The sequence below is a fragment of the Anarhichas minor genome, unplaced genomic scaffold, assembly GCF_050575085.1.
Source record: "Anarhichas minor isolate MPS153535 unplaced genomic scaffold, ASM5057508v1 ptg000033l, whole genome shotgun sequence".
In the NCBI taxonomy this organism is placed as follows: Eukaryota; Metazoa; Chordata; class Actinopteri; order Perciformes; family Anarhichadidae; genus Anarhichas; species Anarhichas minor.
Window position 1 is genome coordinate 5,152,457 of NW_027466479.1, and position 17,572 is coordinate 5,170,028.

Below are 17,572 nucleotides of genomic sequence, written 5' to 3' on the forward strand. Positions count from 1 at the left end.
AACAATGCCTCTTTTGTCCACCAAAATCAACAAAAAAATCAAAGTTCCTTGTAGCAACTTTAAATATGGAGAGAAAAAAAATAAACCTTCTGACCTTTAAAAGGTTTTGGTGTTACATTTAAAGGTTGTCAACTCATTGTAAGCAAACACTGAATACATTGTTTCCTTTCCGCGACTCTGTGCATGACTCACAAGAAAACAGATAGTAACTGTAGATTAAATTAGACGCAGTTTGACCGCGTCGAAGACTTTAAAACTCTTAATGCCGCTATGCTCAGAACAGGTGGACCGAAATTCACCTCCGACAGCAGAATTTCGAAAGAAACAAACAACAACAAACAACTTTTCCTACCGGCTGTATCAGTGTGTGTGTGTATGTGTGCGTTTGTGTGATTGTGTGTGTATGTGTGTGTGTCTGGCAAAGAGTTGTACAGTCTGTGCTCCTCCATTCCTCTCAGGCTTGCGTCTCTGCGTCTGGCTGGGTTACTGCTCTTTCAGAGTGACTCAGACGGCTGCGTGGCTGTCTGGCTGGTAGTGCGGTTTTGAATGTTTCAGGGTCACCGTGCTCACAAAGGCCTGTCATCACCAAAAGAAGTACTTCAGCAATCTCTCGATGTTGCAGTGGCTACACCTGTAGTCTGGCTGCATCTCAATGAAGAGACTAACGGCATGAATAATAACAAAGCCGACTCTTTTAACAGGATTTTGAGCTCCAAATTATGCCCCCGGCTACACAAATACACCTCCCACTGTAGGGAGCATGATATACATTCTTTAGATGTATTTGTTTGCTTTTTATCTGCCACTTCTTATCTGTCAATTCTCGGTCTATCACCCCCTTTTTGCTTTCTTTTTTCTGTATTTCTTTTGTGCTTTCCCAGCCGAACTCCCTGACACCTCATGATTGCTCTGGCTTAGATTCTACCTTCACGGACCTTCTACGGTCACTCTTTTCCTCATTTCTGCTTATTTAATCTTTGTTGTATTTATGTGATTGCTGTATATCAGTTTTTTTTCTCTTTTTATTCTTTTTTTTTTTTTTATAAAGGCTTTAGTAACACTAGACAAGAGGGCAAAAAAAAGTGGCATCTTCATGTAGGACACTGAGTTCACTCACAGCTGAAAGGTTCAGACGTTCTGTCTGCTGGCTCACATTTTCAAAAGACTTCTCTAATGGTCACAATGATCACTATCCAGCTTTATTCACCACTGATTTATTGGTCTGCAGTTTTGTTTCATCACTGGTGTGTTTAATTTAAAAAAATGAACCAGTGAATTTCCTTTTTCCAGTATTTAGTTTTATTATTCATGTTCTCTTTTTTTGTCTTTCATCACTTATATCAACTGTTCGATATTTTAAAGTCATAATAAGAATTTGTGTACAAACTAACGTCTTTTTTGCTGCTCTGTTTCTCCGACACGATAGTAATCCAAACTTGACCCGGTCTGTGACAGCATTTGTGTTATTTACTGTGTCAGGGTGCTCTTTCCTTGAAACAATCCAGTGGTTCGCAGGAAGATTGCAATTTATTAGTGGTAGTAGAAACAGCCGTTTCTGTGGAATTAACCAAATAAATACTCAGTAGTTGGCATGCGTATGTGATGACAGCCAAGGCTGAACAGATAAAAGAAAAGTGTCCAGATTACGTCCACGGTAAATGAAAGGAAAAGGGGGGAGACACTGTTCTGGTTGTCTGACGTGTGATCTCTAGGCTGTGTGTTGTAGAGTCAATAATCAAACTGCAGATAAACGCTGTAATCAAAAAGGCAACATGGTTTATACTTTAACTATGTATGGACACCGTAGCATGTCATACTGTTCAAGTGCTAAAATGGAGCTTCACCACAAAGGTGTGAAATACATTAAAACTATTGAAAAACGGATCAAATAAAGAGTGGACTCCACACTCTGATACACAGTATCTTAATAAATGATGACTATTGTGTCTTCGATTCCTCCCTAAATCCTTCGCAGCCCTGTAGCCTTGTCATTTTCCTGAAAGTCCCTCACATTGAGGAATTTCCCTTAATCTCCCGTGTCTTTTGGACTCAACGGTTTTCCTTTTTTCCTCTGTGGTGTGAACGTAGGTTCTCCCCGGGAGTGGCCAACGACGCGGCGCCCTCCTCCGGCTCCATGAAGAGGCGCACGCAGTCCCTCAGCGCCCTGCCTAAGGACGGAGACAGGAAGGTCAGTCCACCATGCAGACGGACGGTCAAAAAACAGAGACAAATATATTCTCACCATGAAACTGAGATTTGTGTTCCCTTCCAAAACCTCAACCAGAGGGAGAAGGATCACATCCGCCGACCAATGAACGCATTCATGATCTTCAGCAAGCGCCACCGGGCCCTGGTGCACCAGCGACATCCCAACCAAGACAACCGAACAGTCAGCAAGATCCTGGGGGAGTGGTGGTACGCTCTGGGGCCCAACGAGAAGCAGCAGTACCACGATCTGGCCTTCCAGGTGAAGATAGAATTCCTTATTTGGCTCTTATTTTCGGATTGATTTGCAGTGTGCAGTTTATGAAGTAGCGACTCTTCAGCCGGTATATGAGAGCTTTTCATTTTGCGCTCTATACATCCAGAATCACCAACATTAATAGCAGCTTGTCTGGAATAAGTTGTTGAAAAACATTAAAGACCCTCTCCTCCTCCTCCTCCTCCTCCTCCTCCTCCTCCTCCTCCTCTTCCTCCAGGTGAAAGAGGCCCACTTTAGAGCCCACCCAGACTGGAAGTGGTGTAACAAGGACCGCAGGAAGTCGCTGTCGGAGGGCCGTGGGTTGCCAAAGGATTCACGGGAGAGGAGCATGTCAGAGAGCATAGGTGTGTGTGTGTGTGTGCGTGCGTGCGTGCGTGCGTGCGTGCGTGCGTGCGTGTGTGTTGAGCATTTCCAGACCATAACACAAAAAGGCTTTTACAAGGAAAACAGTCAGTGAATCATCTACTGCTTTGACTCTTTTTGTCTGGCGTAGATCCTTTAAAACATATTCAGCCATACTGAACCATCGTCTGACATGATGAACCGTCATTATAGAAAACATACAGATTTCTTATTGCACACCGCAGGCGTTTTTGCCGATGCTCTAAGACAGCGCGTTGGTGTGGATTTATGTGGAACTAGTTTTGTTGATCTACTCCATACATGACTCACTGTGGTAGTTTATCTTTGATCAGACTCCTCTCTCCTCCAGATCCCCATCCGGAGTCTCAGGTGCCGGAGGGGGGGAAGGGAGGAGGCTCGTGCTGGCCAATGGGATCGGAGCGCCGAGTGGGGCTGTTTGCAGGGCAGCACCCGCGTCCCCGAGCCTTTTCCCAGAGTGCCGTGCACACCCTGGAGCAGAGGGATAGAGACCTGGAGAAGGTAGGCGGTTGTTGATCTGTAGCTCGAAGGCAGCAAACAGACTCGGAAGATTAAAGAATGTGAAGCAAACTGTTCACGATCACCAGCTAGTTTAATCTTCAAGCTGGAGAGAATTAAAATCATGTGCTTTACAGTCAAGTCAGTATTCAAGCACTTTAACACTGTATTTGTTGCAGCCAAGAGAACAAAGACAGAACTAAATCAAGTAAAGAAATGCAGAGAATGAAAGCAGACTGAAGTAATTCTTCTAAAAAACAGAATCTGGGCTAATGCTTGTGTGTATGAGAGCGCCTACGCACTAACATACGTGTGTGTATTTATAGACAGCAGACGTGTGTCCTTCATGCTGCAAAACATTTCGGTTGAACTCCACGACTGAAAGCATGCCGTTCAAAAAGAACTGTTCAAATGGACTCTGTAGGTTCTTTGTGTGAGGGCTTGAGTTGTTGCCGCTGAAAGCCCACCGAAAGCTCCAGGGGGAGCTCAGCCCTCCAACTTCAAAGGTTTCACTGTCTACTGGTGTTTTAGTGCCTTTGAAGGCACCGTGGTGTTTGCTGCTACACTCCTAATCACAGTGGGATAGACCTGCATGGGAGCTCTTTTGTTTTAAAGGCTTTCATTTAATGCTGGCGGCAGAACCGTATCCATGCCTTGATAATAGCGTTATTACTTCTGTCTGAAGTGTTCTTCTGAAGTACTTAGGGTTTTACTTTCTTAGTTTTTAAGTTTACTAGTGCAGTCCCTGTTTGAGGGCGTGGCTGTTTTGGAGCGCTTGTTTGTTTCTATGGAAGTGAAGAAGAGTTCCGTTATAACGTTGGTGCATCCAGCAGCAAAAGTGAAGTGCAGTTGAGCCGCGGCCTTTAAAGGCCAGCTGTGTGGCGAACATGCTTGTCTGCAGTTTCCTGAAGCACCGCCCCCACTGCCCAAAGCTTGTTTATTCAAAGCATATTAATATTGACGTTGTCGCATGTCCAAATTACACCAATTTTAATACTGCACGTCCTTCGGTCCGCAGCAAAACACCCACCAAGTGTGAAGTAGATCGGATGGGTTCGCGAGATATGCGAAGGACACACAGACAGAGATTCATGCTTCATAGTTAGGTTGTAAAACTGTAAAATGTGCTTCTCCTTTTGCCTTTCCTGTCAGGAGGAGGGGGCGAGTCTGTTTCGCCGTCAGCCCCCGCCTCAGGCCCTGTACAAGGGTAGGCTCAGCGAGGACGTGACCAGCGACGAAGAGCGCATGGTCATCTGTGAGGAAGAGGGAGACGACGACGTCATGGGTGAGTTAGGTGATCAGCACGGCGGTCTAGTGGCTGTTGGGAGAGGCTGTTGTTGCACAACCACAAAAGTCATAGTTTCAGTTCCCACAACGATCAGTGTGTCTTCAAAAATAGACACTGACACTTCATAATCAGAATGACGGTTTTAGCAAAACACCTAAATGCTAAAAAAGAAAAAAAGAAGCTGTGTCATCTGGTAAGCCTCAGCCCCGGGACTGTTAGTTGCTAGTGCTAGAATTGAACAATAGCTCATAATTGGCCATTCGATGCTGATACTGGTGGTTTGAAGGCACTGATTGCAAACGGGGAGCAGTTAGAAGAATATTGTGCGTTAAGTCCCCTTTTGCTGAAATGTGCTAACTTCTCATATTTATGCCCCACCCTCAGAGGATTCCTGTCCTGAAGGCTCCATCGACCTCAAGTGTAAGGAGAGAGTGACGGACAGCGATGAAGATGAACCAGATGGACAGGTAGCTGCAGTCGTCATCATCAAGTCATTGGAATCACTTTCCACAGTAGACTTCACTTTGAGCTTGATTTTCTGGGCAACCGCGTGTCTCTCCTCCCTCATTTTGCACTGCATATATATTATAAAATATTATGGATTTTAGATTAGATTAGATAAGATTTTTTATTCAATACTTTTATTCCATATATAGTCTTTGCATCAAGGCATGGAGTATAAGGTACCACATTTAGTAAAAACTGAATCTGGGTCTTCATCACACGTATGAGTTAAGTATTGATGTAGGTGGATTATTTTTGTAGGTATCGAGCCTCTTACCAACAGTATAATTCTGCATTAAAGACCTCATATCGTTGGTGGTTCCTTCATCCCCATTGAACATTTAAAACTCACAGATTTTCTAGAGCTACTGTGAGCTCTTAAGTAAGTAGCTTCATGTGTTCATGAAGTAGAAGAGAACTTTACATAGTAACCTTCCCAGTTTTGATCCCTCCGTCTCTCTCTTTCTTCCCTCCAGCATGGCTTCCAGCCAGTGGCTCGCTCCGCTCTCCCTTCTTGCTCTCCCTCCACTCCTCACTCCGGTTCCACCTCCGCTAAAGGGAACGACGGAGGAGGAGGAGGAGGAGGACGGGGGTCCGAGAGGAAGAGAAAGAGAGAGGAGGGGAGCGAGGGAAGATCCAAGGGAGAAGAAGCAGCAGCAGATGGAGGAGAAGGAGGTGGTGGGGTCTTCTCTCATCCATCCAGCGGCCAGGCTCCCCTCGCTTTGGCCCAACAGGGTTTGACTCAGGTCCTTGGCACAATGGTGACCAATGTGGTGCGACCCATCGCCAGCACGCCAGAGGAAGGAGCCGTCACCGGCAACTCCCTGCCTCAGGACAAGAAAGCTGCTCTCCTGATTGGAGGAGGCGGACCTCAGCAGCTGCCAATCGCCGCGGGTGGTGGGTACCTGTCCTCATCCTCCTCCCCAGGTCCAGTCAGTGTAACTCCCGTGGGGGGCAGCGGCCTGGTCACTAGCCTAGTTCTGGGAGGGTCCTTTCCCGCCGCCCAGCCAGTGCCGCTCCTCAGCCCACAGCTGCACGCACAAACTCCCCTACCTGTCCTCCAGCCCCAGCTCCACCCCACCGGCGCCACCTCCACTCTCACACCTCCCGCCGGCCCCAAGCCGCTAGCGCAGGTCCAGTGCATCTTGCCCACCGAGGGCCCCTCCTCCCCTCAACTCACCCACCAGCAAATTCTCTCCCTGCCCGCCAATGCCGCCATGGCCAATGGCATGCACTCGGGGGCGGGCATCAGAGTTGCATCAGTCAGCCCCGGAACCAGAGGTGAGACAGAGAGCAGCGGTTGGCTGATAAAGAAAGAACAAATCAGAGTTTAGTCTCAGTGTTTTCAACGGTCTCCACTGAGACCTGGAAAAGAGTCTTTCTTAAATTCGTCTCTTTTTGCTGTAAGTCCCTTATTTTCTATTAATCATCTCCGCAGGAAGCTCTGAAAATAGATGTGATTGTCTTACATAAACGGGAGATGCATGATTGACAGGGGAAGCACTGTTGACACGAGTATGAGCGCCCGCCGCCCACCCATGCCTTAATCACTCTATTCAGAAGAGTCTGAAGCAACAGAACATTGTTCCACCTCGTTATCAGAGAGGAATTTCACTATTATCAGTAGCTGAAATGTCCTCTCATGTCTCAGTGTGTCTCCACCCACCCGTCGCTCCTGTGCCGTCCTCCCCTCCCGTCTTTTGGCTCGATTCATCTGTTTCTCACGCTGAGTGTTTTAACTCTCTCTCTCTCTCTCTCTCTCTCTCTCTCTCTCTGTCTCCCCGCTCTCTCCTTCTCACTCGTTAGTCCAAACCCAGTCGCCGGTCTTGCAGAGCAAGATGTTGGTTCCCATGGCAACAGTGAGAACAGGGTCTACTCCTCCTCATCCCTCCATTTCTCTGGTAGCTCCGCCTCTTCCTGTGCAGAATGGCTCCGTGACAGGAAACAAGGTAAGAATGTCAACGCGGTGACTGAAGCGAGTGCGAGCAGCTCCCGAGGTTAAATAGACGCCACCCTGTTTGCTGACAGGTGACAAGGTAGTCAAATCTGCATCAGCAGCATTCTAAGACACGTGACACATGTTCCTGATGGGAACGAGGTAGATTTTCGAAGGTCAGTTATGCTCATGTTTTACTGCTCTGTGTTGCAGTCTTTATCCGATTTTGACCGGTCGGATTCGGACAAAAGCTTTTTGAAGCTTTCCCTCTTTGAGTTTAGAAAGTACCATCACACACTTGCTGCTTTGCAGGGACAGAGAATCTATTTGATGAAGGAAAAATACAAAATATTAGCTGGTTCTAGCTTTTCAAATTGAATGAGTTAGCTCTTTTCTCTTTTATATGATTGTAAATTGATTATTTGTGGATTTTAGACTGATCTCCCGAGCTTACTGACCTTCTAACGGGCATTTTTTTTCTACTATTTTAACAGTTTTTCCCTTATAAACTTAATTATTAATCCAGACAATCAAATTAGGTGAGGAATGATGCTAGTAGGGTTAGGGTTAGTTGTAGCTCTACTACTGTGCTGCGTTTTATTCTGAAGGGACCAGTTGCTTTAACAAACTCCTAGAATTGTTCTTAGGACCACCCCCATGACCCTTTGCTGCATCTCGTCCTCTCTCTGTCTCATAATAAATTAAATTATATATACATACATATCAGATGTGTTTAGATAAGTTGGTGAGAAATTCCTTTTGTTTATGTGTGACCCCCCCCCATAAAGATCATCCAGATCGCTCCGATGCCTGTGGTCCAGACCAACGTTCACCCTTGCGGTGCAGCAGCAGTGCATCCTGGGAGTCCCTTTCCTGTTTCCGTGGCAACAGTGATGTCTCCCGGTGCCGCGCCCCCGCAGACCGTTCTTCTGACCTCTCCACCCACCAGGTCACTAACGCCTATTAGACGCTTTGATTTTCCTCAGTTATTTTGATTTCAGCTTGGCTCATAACTTATTTTGCAGTAAATGTAGATAAAGAAAGTATTTTTTGTTTTTATGACAGTAAACTGAATATCTTTATGTTTTGGATTGTTGGGACAAAACAAGCAATTTGAAGTCAGCTATGGCTTTGGAAAACTGTGGTCATTATTGCCTTTTTTATTTGTAATCCTCAGCTGTAATATCTGTCTTTGACGCTCAGACTCTTCTCTCCTTCAGGATCACCTATGTCCAGGCTGGCCCGGGAGTTACCGCGGCTACGCTCCAACAGGCCACGTCCGCTCCGAGCCCTGCGTATCTCCCATCGTCCCTGGCAACCCTGGGCTTCACCACCATCGCCCCGGTGGGGCGAACCCTGGTTCAGCCACTGTTGGCCCCGCCCCTGAGCTGTCAACCACAGACCCCTCCGGGTCAGGCCTCGGGAGCCGCCGGTCGTCAGGTAAAGAGGAACAGACAACTGTACAGCGTTAACACCGTAACACAGAGGTGTGCGGTCACGAGGAAAATATGAAAAATGAATTATAAAAGAAGTTGATAATGTTTAAGGAGTGAAAGAATTACTACTATTTTTACAGTAGTAATTATTTACTATATCTTTCTATATCTTTATAGTAGTAATTCTACATGTTGGAGGTTTTTCTTTTCAATACAAATACTGCAGATTTATTTCACAAAATGTCCATGTCTTACCAGTGGTGTATGAATTAATTAAACCGTATCAAATACCTCTTAAAACATTTAAAAAGAAAAAAGAAAAGGAAAGGAATTGTTCGACAGAAAAATCAGCTGTAGCACATGCAGCTCCAGAGGCAGCGGGATTAAAGGTGCAGCATTCTGGAATCAATTAATCGTGACTACATTACATTACATGTTACATCGTGTGGCAGCAGTTTCCAAATTATTCAATTATTCACATGAATACAGAAATTAAAATGCATGATTTCAATGACCAGTTACGTTTGAATATCACAGCACATCTTCAGGTTTTTGCTGCTAACGCTCCCTCAGACACAGTGATGCAAAATGGATCGTTTTTTTAAATGAAAGAGTGATGTGGGAGACAACCCTGCGCCAGTAAAAGCTCTAAAGCGTGTGGTGAGGAATTATGAACCGTAATACTTTAAAGTTGGATTCATAATGGCAGGCAGTGATGGGTGAGGGTAAGCAGAATATATACATATTGGTCATTACAGCTGACAGTGGCATAACACATATTTAAAACCCAGTTTGTTTGTTCTCCAGCAGTGGGCCTCATGCTACTAAAGGTTGAGAAACCCTGCTCTAGAAGTAATAGATTCATTGAATCCCACTTCCCCTTTTCTCACTTCTTCAGCTCGCTTCATGACATTGTCACTGTTCGGCTGTTAGCTTTCTTTTTCTTGCTCTACAAAGCAAACAGGGATACACCAGAAAAGCCACACTAATCTCTCGTTGCTGTCATTGCTGTCTTCTCCGTCAGGTGCTAACTGCCATCTACCCTGCACCGACCGTTGCTCTGCCCAGTGGCCTGGTCTCCGTTACAACCGCGCCGCCCGCAGTGGCCTCCCCGGCCCAGGACGTGACGAGCCTTTCGTCTCAGTCGGCGACAGGGGCGCAGGGCTCGGCGGCAGAGGAGATGGAGCTGAAGGTGGAGGTGAAGAGGGAGAACCTGTCGGATGAGTGGTCGAGCTGTGCTGCCAGCTCCTCTTTTGCCACCTGTCCGATTAATATCACAGCAGGTAACGCTCCACCGCTTTTGTGTGGTTTGGATTTAAATTTCACTTTTTTTTTGGTGTTGGTGAGGTTACTAAAAAAAAAGTTAGTTTCATTTAGTGTGGAGACATAAAAACATTGACATCTACGTGAACCCATCCTGTCATCCTACAGGGACACTTTGAAAGGTCTCTGGATTTTTAAGATTGAAAAACATGGTGTTGCAGAATCTTCAGATATTTTCTAAATTGCCCGCCATGGGCATTGGTTTCTCTTTACATTTAAAGCGATAGTTTGGATGTTTTGAAGTGGGGTTTGTATGAGGTTCTTATCCATAGTCAGTGTATTATCTACAGTAGATGGTGGTGGGCACGCCACCAGTTTGGAGAAAGTATCAGCACGGTAGTGGACGGGGGCAGCAGCAAAACCTGTTTCAGACACCTGATGAATCAGAATCAGTGTAAGTGTACGCTATATTCAGAACATTTTCACCGCTTTACCTTGCCGTCAGACAGCTCTTTCCAACAGGACCGTTATCTGTGCTCTCTTCAAAGCCGCGAGACTCATTTGGCAAAATGTTTCTTTTTTTAAAGTAATTCTACCTCACAGAACATGGAGGTTGCAGGCCTATCACTGTCTCAATTGATGAGTTTGTTTGTGTTATTGTGTGACTTTGGTGTTTTAAACCAAGCAGCAACCTCGAGTGCTGAGAAATAAAGCCAACGGGACAAAAAAAACTGAAGTTTTCGAATGGCCTCTTGAGGCTGGCTCCAAAAAAATCTCCATTGACCTCTATGTTAAAAATGCTCGGCTTTACAGCATAACTTAACATGTTTACAGCCTGGTTATGGTCTCTATAGCTAATATCCGTGTGAATTACAACATTACTAGGGGCTGACTTTTATAGAACTCACCTGTTTAAATTGTATTAAGGCTTAAAGTTAGGCATAAAGGAGCACGTGGCCGCTTTGAGTGACAGGTAGGTGCGGTTTCAGGTTGCTAGCTGCTAGCTGCGTCTGCAGCGTCACCCAGGGCTGCCTAAGCTCCACCCACGATCCACCTCTTTTCCCATTTTTGGATTAGCTACCGCTGATCGCTGTACTGATGTTCTACTGTCTATGGCTAAGAACATTCAACCCCACCTCAAAAAATCCGCACTGTCCCTTTAAGGCATTAAAAGGGGCCATGTTGTTGCAGAATCAGTCAGCTTTTCCTCCAGATTCAAATCTTTTTTTAGAAACTGAGCAAGCAGGATTAAGAACGTTAAGACCAGTGCGATAAATGAGGATGATGCAGAATTTTTTATTTATTATTTTTTTTTTTTGAATCAAAGTCTAAACTGATCTTTATCTGCTCCAGTTAAAAAAGAGGAGGACCTCGGCCTGCACATCAAAGAAGAAAACCTCGGAGATGGACACGGCGGAGAGAAACAAAGCGACGTGGACAGGGAGACAGAGAGAGGGGTGAAGGAGAGCAGGAACAAAAAGGGAGGCAGGGAGACGGACAGAGAGGACCACAGCATGGACGCCAGCAGCAAAGAGGTGAGAAAAGCTGCCCAGCTCATTCAGCTGATTCTCTCATCTCTCAAAGCTTTGGTGAAAGAGCTTTAGAAGCCTATTCAAACGGTTTTAGGTCTAATTGATACAAGAATACACCAGAATGTATTATTCCTCTTGTTACACACTTACATCAGGTGTTTATCAACAGTTTTTTTCCCCCTGCAGCAAGACAAACAATCTTTTCTGAGCTGGAAACAATAGTACAGAGACAAAGAGACATGCTAACAAAACAGTTCTCCATAAACGTAGATATTGTGCAGTGGAAAAAATGAAGGAATAATTAAGACAATTTCAAAGAGTCGTGAGGGAACGGTACACCTACTGTCTCGCTCTCTTCCCAGGCCGGACCTCGCACCCCTCCTCTGCCGCCCCCGGGTTTGGACCCCCCACCCCCTCCCCCTGCGGAAAGAGAGCCCCCCTCTGGCTCGAAGAAGACCAAGTTCAGACCCCCGCCGCTCAAAAAGACGCCCGACTCTCTCGAGAAGTAAGTGGGACGATGTAGGCACGAGACAGGCGCGAGTCACTAGCTGAGGGAACTTATCGTCAGTGCTTCCATATTTTTGTTTTGGAATCAAATATTTCCGAGTGGGTTTAGTGTCTAGAAGCTTCGGAATATGCGAGATGACATCAAATATGGAAGCACCCGTAAAACGAGGGAAATGCATGCGAGACGTTCAGCGCTTAGTCATAATTCGAGTCTCATCTTTGGCTGCGAGACAAGCTTTCGTTAAAGTCCAGAGCCCTTCTCGTGATCGGACTCATCAGAGTCACGGCTCTCGAAGAATCAGTGCCAAAGCAAAACAAAACAAGTCAGCCTGGTCCTTCTGGCTCTCCGGTCGTTGTCAGACAATGTTCTCTCTATTCTAACAGTTTACATTTTGTCAAGCTGAGAGCGCTCGTATAACAGGAGCTCATCTTCTGTAGTTACAGCGTGAAGCAGCTTGAAGATGAGATTCAGCGCCCTGGACGGGACTCCATTTGTCGACTTTATTTAACACTGATGTTCGCACATTGTGGCATCTAGTTCTGTTTTTAAAAAAAAATTATTTTACAACCAGACCTCCAACTTCATAAAATGATGATGGAAACTCTTTGTTTCCTGAATGTGAGTGGGCAGAGTGCTCTCCCCTTTCTGTTCTTTATTTAGACAGCCAGAGAGTGGTGGGGAAGCCACAGACAAGAGAAAGCCCTGACACAACTCAGCCCTAGGCCATGAGGAACGTGCGTCCAATCCCTTAACCGGCATGACCACGGTGTTCTCTGTGCGCAGGGTCCTGTCGGAGACGTACTTTGAGGAGCGTTTTGCTGAGCTTCCAGAGTTCAACCCAGAGGAGGTCCTGCCTTCGCCCACTCTGCAGAGTCTGGCCACCTCGCCAAGAGTCATCCTGGGAAGCTACCGCAGGAAGAGACGCAACTCCACCGGTGAGATGCTCAGAGAGAGATGTACTATTTTTCTTAAAAAGCAACATTGTGTTATTTGCATTTGGAATTAAGACGTTGTTGTGTCGTCACATTGTTTTTATTTCCCTGCTTTTTGTGCTTGATATGTCTAAAATCTACCCTGTCCTCTCTTCCTACGTGTCCCCTTTCCTCTTCATACTCTTGTTATCCCCCTTGTCCCTCCCCCTTTTCATCTCAGAGCTGGAGCCGACAGCCGAAGACCCCAGCTCCCCGAGGAGGAAGACCCGCCGTCTCTCCAGCTGCAGCTCGGAGCCCAACACCCCGAAGAGCGCCGCCAAGTGTGAGGGGGAGATCTTCACCTTCGACAGAGCGGGTACGACGGGTACATCGGGTGCAGCAGCAGGGAGCAGCTCCAAAAAGGTGCACTGAAAGTGACACGATGTTCTCCTCGTTCAACCAGGTACCGAGGGAGAGGATCTTCTTGGAGACTTGGATCGTGTCCCCTACTCATCTCTGCGCAGAACTCTGGATCAGCGCCGGGCCCTGGTCATGCAGCTGTTTCAGGAACATGGCTTCTTCCCCTCAGGTAAACCACAAGTAGATGGGACACAATGTTACGATAGGAATAACTACCTGAAATGGAGATTCAATATTTGACTTTTATTCAAATGTGCGGGCAAACCTCAGTTCAGCTCAAAACAGTCTGTTCCTTCATTGCAGCGCAAGCAGTAATACTCACATATTTGGAGGGGAGCTACCTCACATTTATAGAAGTCCTTATACTTTAAAAACACTTTGTATTTTACAGTATCAGAGAAATATGAGTGGAAAGTATACAGGGACTTTGGTTGGATTTACAGGGCTCTTTTGTTTCTGTTTTGTTCCTTCCTCAGTTGTGTCGTTAAACTTGGTAACCACTCACTCATTATCTCTATGTGATGCAAAATGCTCAATAAATACAAAGCAAACTAACACGGAATCAGTCGCAATTGCAGTCATAAAGAATACCACACAGGACATATGCTAATACTTGATATCGTACAGTGTTGATAACAAGCGCTCTATCTTCTTGCTCTCTGTTCGCCTCCTATTTCTCTCACCCTCTCCAGCTCAGGCCACCGCCGCCTTCCAGGCACGCTACTCGGACACCTTCCCCACCAAGGTGTGTCTGCAGCTGAAGATCCGCGAAGTCCGCCAGAAGATCATGCAGACGGCCGCGCCCGGAACCTTCGAGCTGGGAGTGTTGGCAGGGTTAGCCGAAGCCGGCCCCGCCCCGTCCCACAGCTCCTCTTTCAATCAATCAGCCCGGGAGGACGGAGGGGCGGAGCAGCAAGGAGACAAAGCCAGGAGCCCCGAGGAGCCGAAAACTGAAGGGTCCTAAGCTGGACGGGATGACAGAGTCGAAAAAATAAAGGAAGAGAGAGAAGAATGTTCTTGTGTGCGTTGAAGCAGTTGAAGCAATGGCTCCGTTGGGATCCGTTCTACTGGCACTAATCTCCACCAGACCTGGGCAAAATTACATCTGAATACAGTCGCAAATATTCAAACTACTTGAGGTGCGCTTGATTCGTCCAATCAGACTTTTAAAAAAAATAAGCCTCAAAAGTGGACAAATCACAAGTCCTGACGAGTCAAGTGCTTCTTGCAGTATTGCCCCCCCCCCCCCTCCCAAGTATCCAGAGTGTTTTCAGTTACCACTTTGCCAAGGTCTGCTCTCAGCACATTTGTACAGTAGTTTGTAGTTCGACACACAAACTATGTGGCGCACACTCACTATCTCTCCGGCACACACACACAAAACCTGGTGCATATGTAATCTCCAGCATGCACATGATCCCACATAAACACACACACACACACCCTTACCAAATCAGACTGTTACTCTTTGGCGGTCCCCGGGAGCAGCCACCAAGGATCATGACACACAAAGGCACTTTGTCACTTATTGTGCAGATGCAGTTTGCTGTTGCCAGCCAGCCAGCCAGCCCTCAGATGCCATTGACTTGACCTCCTTCTCACCCCTTCCACTCCTCAGCACAGTGGTCGGGACACAAACACAACCCCAACGACCTCCACTGATATTCCACGACCCCTCGATGCTGCAAGACAGACAGCACACGCACACATATACAGCACATGCGCACACACACACACACACAAACATAAACATGGACACATCTGTGCAGTGTGAACACTCGTACACAAACAAAGTCAAATCTGGTCTGACCAAGCCATTGGCCTGCACAGTTTTTAGTGATTGTAGTGAGAAGAGAGACTGAAAGCGTGAAATCAGTTCGCTCCTGGAAAAAAAGAAAAAGGAAGGCAGGAGTTGGGATGTAGTGTGACCAATCTTTGCACCTTCAGTTATTGCCATTATGAAAGACTGAGTCCTTATTGGCGGGAGCTGATTCTATATGTCTGTATGTCTGTTGGGGTCCCATCCCCGAAAAAAGCCCTGTGCGAACAGGCACCGTAAAGAGATTATGTAAAGAGACTATTGGTTGTGAGGCTTCGAAGAATCTACGTTTAAGTTCGACACTGACTGACTGGCTCCCGACGGAGCACAGAGAAAAAAGGCAGAAGAAGAACGGTGGACGATGCTTATCGGATGGAAGATTCATCTTCTAACTATAGGAAGACAAGATAATATTAGCGAATAAGGACAACAACACGATAGAGCTCACCAACAGAGAGAAAAAGTAGAATTTGAACCAAACTTCTCTGAATCTCCCAGTGGATATAATGTTGCTTTCTCTCGTTATCGTTGCCGTGGAAATAACCCGTTATACCGTGGCCTGTTTTTTCTCTTGTGGCTCTATTGTGTTTCTTCTCCAGCATAAAAAATATAAAATCACAACAACAAAAAAATTTAAACTCTGGACAAAAAAGGGGACAAAATCAGTCTGCGCCCCACCCTACTTTTAATTGTACCTGGGGCGGTTCTCTCTCCCCCCCCCCCCCCCTTACCCCCATTCCCTCCTCTTCAATTCTCACCAGACACAGAAGTGGGGGGAGCTGGGGCGGTTGTCGTTTTGTAAAAACGTTGAAATCAGGTGTTTGCACAATTTGTGCGGCCCGTCTCGCCGCAAGTTAAATCAGGAAAGTATTGTTTTTAGAGATTGTTTTAGTAGAAAAAAAAAGAATAACCTTGTTCCGTATGTTATCAACCAACTTATTCCTCTCCTTGACCTCCCTGCCCCCCCCCCCCCCCCCCTCCCCCTTTCTTTTAACTCTCCTCATTCCTCTTCTTTACCTCAACCCCTCAAGTGTTGTTAGAAAGTGCCCTTAAGCACTGGTCCCGGGTCAAGCGCGATGTAGCTCAGGATGGTTCTGGTTAGGGTTAGTTCAGGGAAAGCAGATCCTAGACCAGCCCTGGAGGGCAGTCTCTGGAGCCCTCCCCTCCTCCCTCTCTTATCGACACTTTATCCTTTCCCGTCAAATGGTGCAATAGGACATTTATTTTATTTTTATTTTGGGTTATTTTGTTTTCGGGGGGGAAGGCTCTGTGCCATAGATATTAAATCCAACGCAGTCAGTCAGTGAGAGGAATGAGCTGTTGTGATACTGTCTTTAACTATGGTATAAAACAAAAAAGAATCACACAATTATTGTTATTGTTGAAGAGATAGAGATTATAACTTACTAAAAGTCAAAGACAATTTTTGAATAGCACTTTTTGGCTCTTTGCTTCCTCGGCGGAGAGCGGGGGGTAGTTATTATTATGGGTATCTCTTTTATTTCTCTGTATACAGTTGGATGTGTGAAAAAAAAATATATATACCGGTATTTCCATATATGTGCATTTAGGTCTGCGTTCGGGTGTGTGTGTATGTTTTGGCACATGCAGTTAGCGTGTTAACACGACCAACCTCTTGCTCTTTCTCCATACAGCAACATTATCAATAGTATATTTTTCATCGTATTCTACATTCTATATTCTACTCTAGAGACAGTATTTTTATAGTCACCATGACTATTTTGCCCACCATCTTGACTGTTATCAAACCCAGTTGATTCAGGATATATATGAAATATATATTCAGGATATACAATATATAAATATATATGAATACACACAGGTAATAAATAGAGGACTATCAATTCTCATCTCTTTGGGGTTAGGGCTGTAAAGTGTCCGTCTGCATGCATGTGCAATCACGTGCACGCGTGCACACACACCCACACAGACATATGTGCATCCGCACACATGTATGTGTGTACACTGTATGATTGTGCTTAAAAATAAACTGTCCTTACTTTGGAGAAGGAATTTTAGGATGAGCGAGGTGAGTGTTATCTCATAAGCAGGCATGTTGACCATGTGCAATATTTCTAAACAAAAAAAACAACTAAATATTGAAAATATTAAAGTTCTAACACAATGTCCCATGTCCTTGAATTTATTTCACATGCTTGAATTTCTGGAAGTTTTTGGAAAGTTTCCAAAAAAATGTATGTCTTATTTATCAATCCACATACAGAAGGTGACAAATGACTCCCTGATTTATTGAAATCTCTACTTCCAGAATAACAGTGGTTAGCTGATGCAAATGAATCCTCAAATGACCAAATTTTACTATAGACAAATGAACATGATCTACAGATGCAGCCAACAGGCAAGTTCCCAAAACCTCCGGAAAAGTGTGCACTTTTCCAACTGGCCTTTATAAGAATCTCAGTGTTAAGTGTGCCTATTGGATTAGAGTAGCCTTCCACATTGAGGTCATATTGGGTGAGAGGTGGGTTAAGGTAAGGGGAGCTGGTCAGAGAGCCTTCCATATCTGCAAAAATAAAACACTGGGAAGCTAGAAGTTACGACACCCTGTCTAC

The 17,572-nt window shown here is 45.6% G+C and overlaps 1 protein-coding gene across 3 annotated transcripts in view; it reads left to right on the top strand.

Annotated features, from left to right (window-relative positions):
• Nucleotides 1-17,126, top strand: part of cica (capicua transcriptional repressor a) — a 35,918-nt gene extending 18,792 nt beyond the window's left edge. The window contains exons 6-22 of one of the 3 annotated variants that reach the window (XM_076106335.1): nucleotides 2,089-2,188; nucleotides 2,285-2,467; nucleotides 2,700-2,826; nucleotides 3,195-3,364; nucleotides 4,514-4,646; nucleotides 5,034-5,116; nucleotides 5,630-6,434; nucleotides 6,960-7,102; nucleotides 7,878-8,038; nucleotides 8,310-8,529; nucleotides 9,550-9,808; nucleotides 11,142-11,323; nucleotides 11,683-11,825; nucleotides 12,612-12,763; nucleotides 12,981-13,115; nucleotides 13,203-13,328; nucleotides 13,852-17,126. In XM_076106335.1, the coding sequence (XP_075962450.1) occupies nucleotides 2,089-2,188; nucleotides 2,285-2,467; nucleotides 2,700-2,826; nucleotides 3,195-3,364; nucleotides 4,514-4,646; nucleotides 5,034-5,116; nucleotides 5,630-6,434; nucleotides 6,960-7,102; nucleotides 7,878-8,038; nucleotides 8,310-8,529; nucleotides 9,550-9,808; nucleotides 11,142-11,323; nucleotides 11,683-11,825; nucleotides 12,612-12,763; nucleotides 12,981-13,115; nucleotides 13,203-13,328; nucleotides 13,852-14,123 (3,394 nt within the window). In that variant the 3' untranslated portion in view covers nucleotides 14,124-17,126. Of the gene's footprint in view, nucleotides 1-2,088; nucleotides 2,189-2,284; nucleotides 2,468-2,699; nucleotides 2,827-3,194; nucleotides 3,365-4,513; nucleotides 4,647-5,033; nucleotides 5,117-5,629; nucleotides 6,435-6,959; nucleotides 7,103-7,877; nucleotides 8,039-8,309; nucleotides 8,530-9,549; nucleotides 9,809-10,138; nucleotides 10,243-11,141; nucleotides 11,324-11,682; nucleotides 11,826-12,611; nucleotides 12,764-12,980; nucleotides 13,116-13,202; nucleotides 13,329-13,851 lie in introns of those variants that run through there. The other 2 variants (XM_076106336.1, XR_012957662.1) reach the window with 2 other exon arrangements.
• The last annotated feature ends 446 nt before the right edge of the window (nucleotides 17,127-17,572 follow it).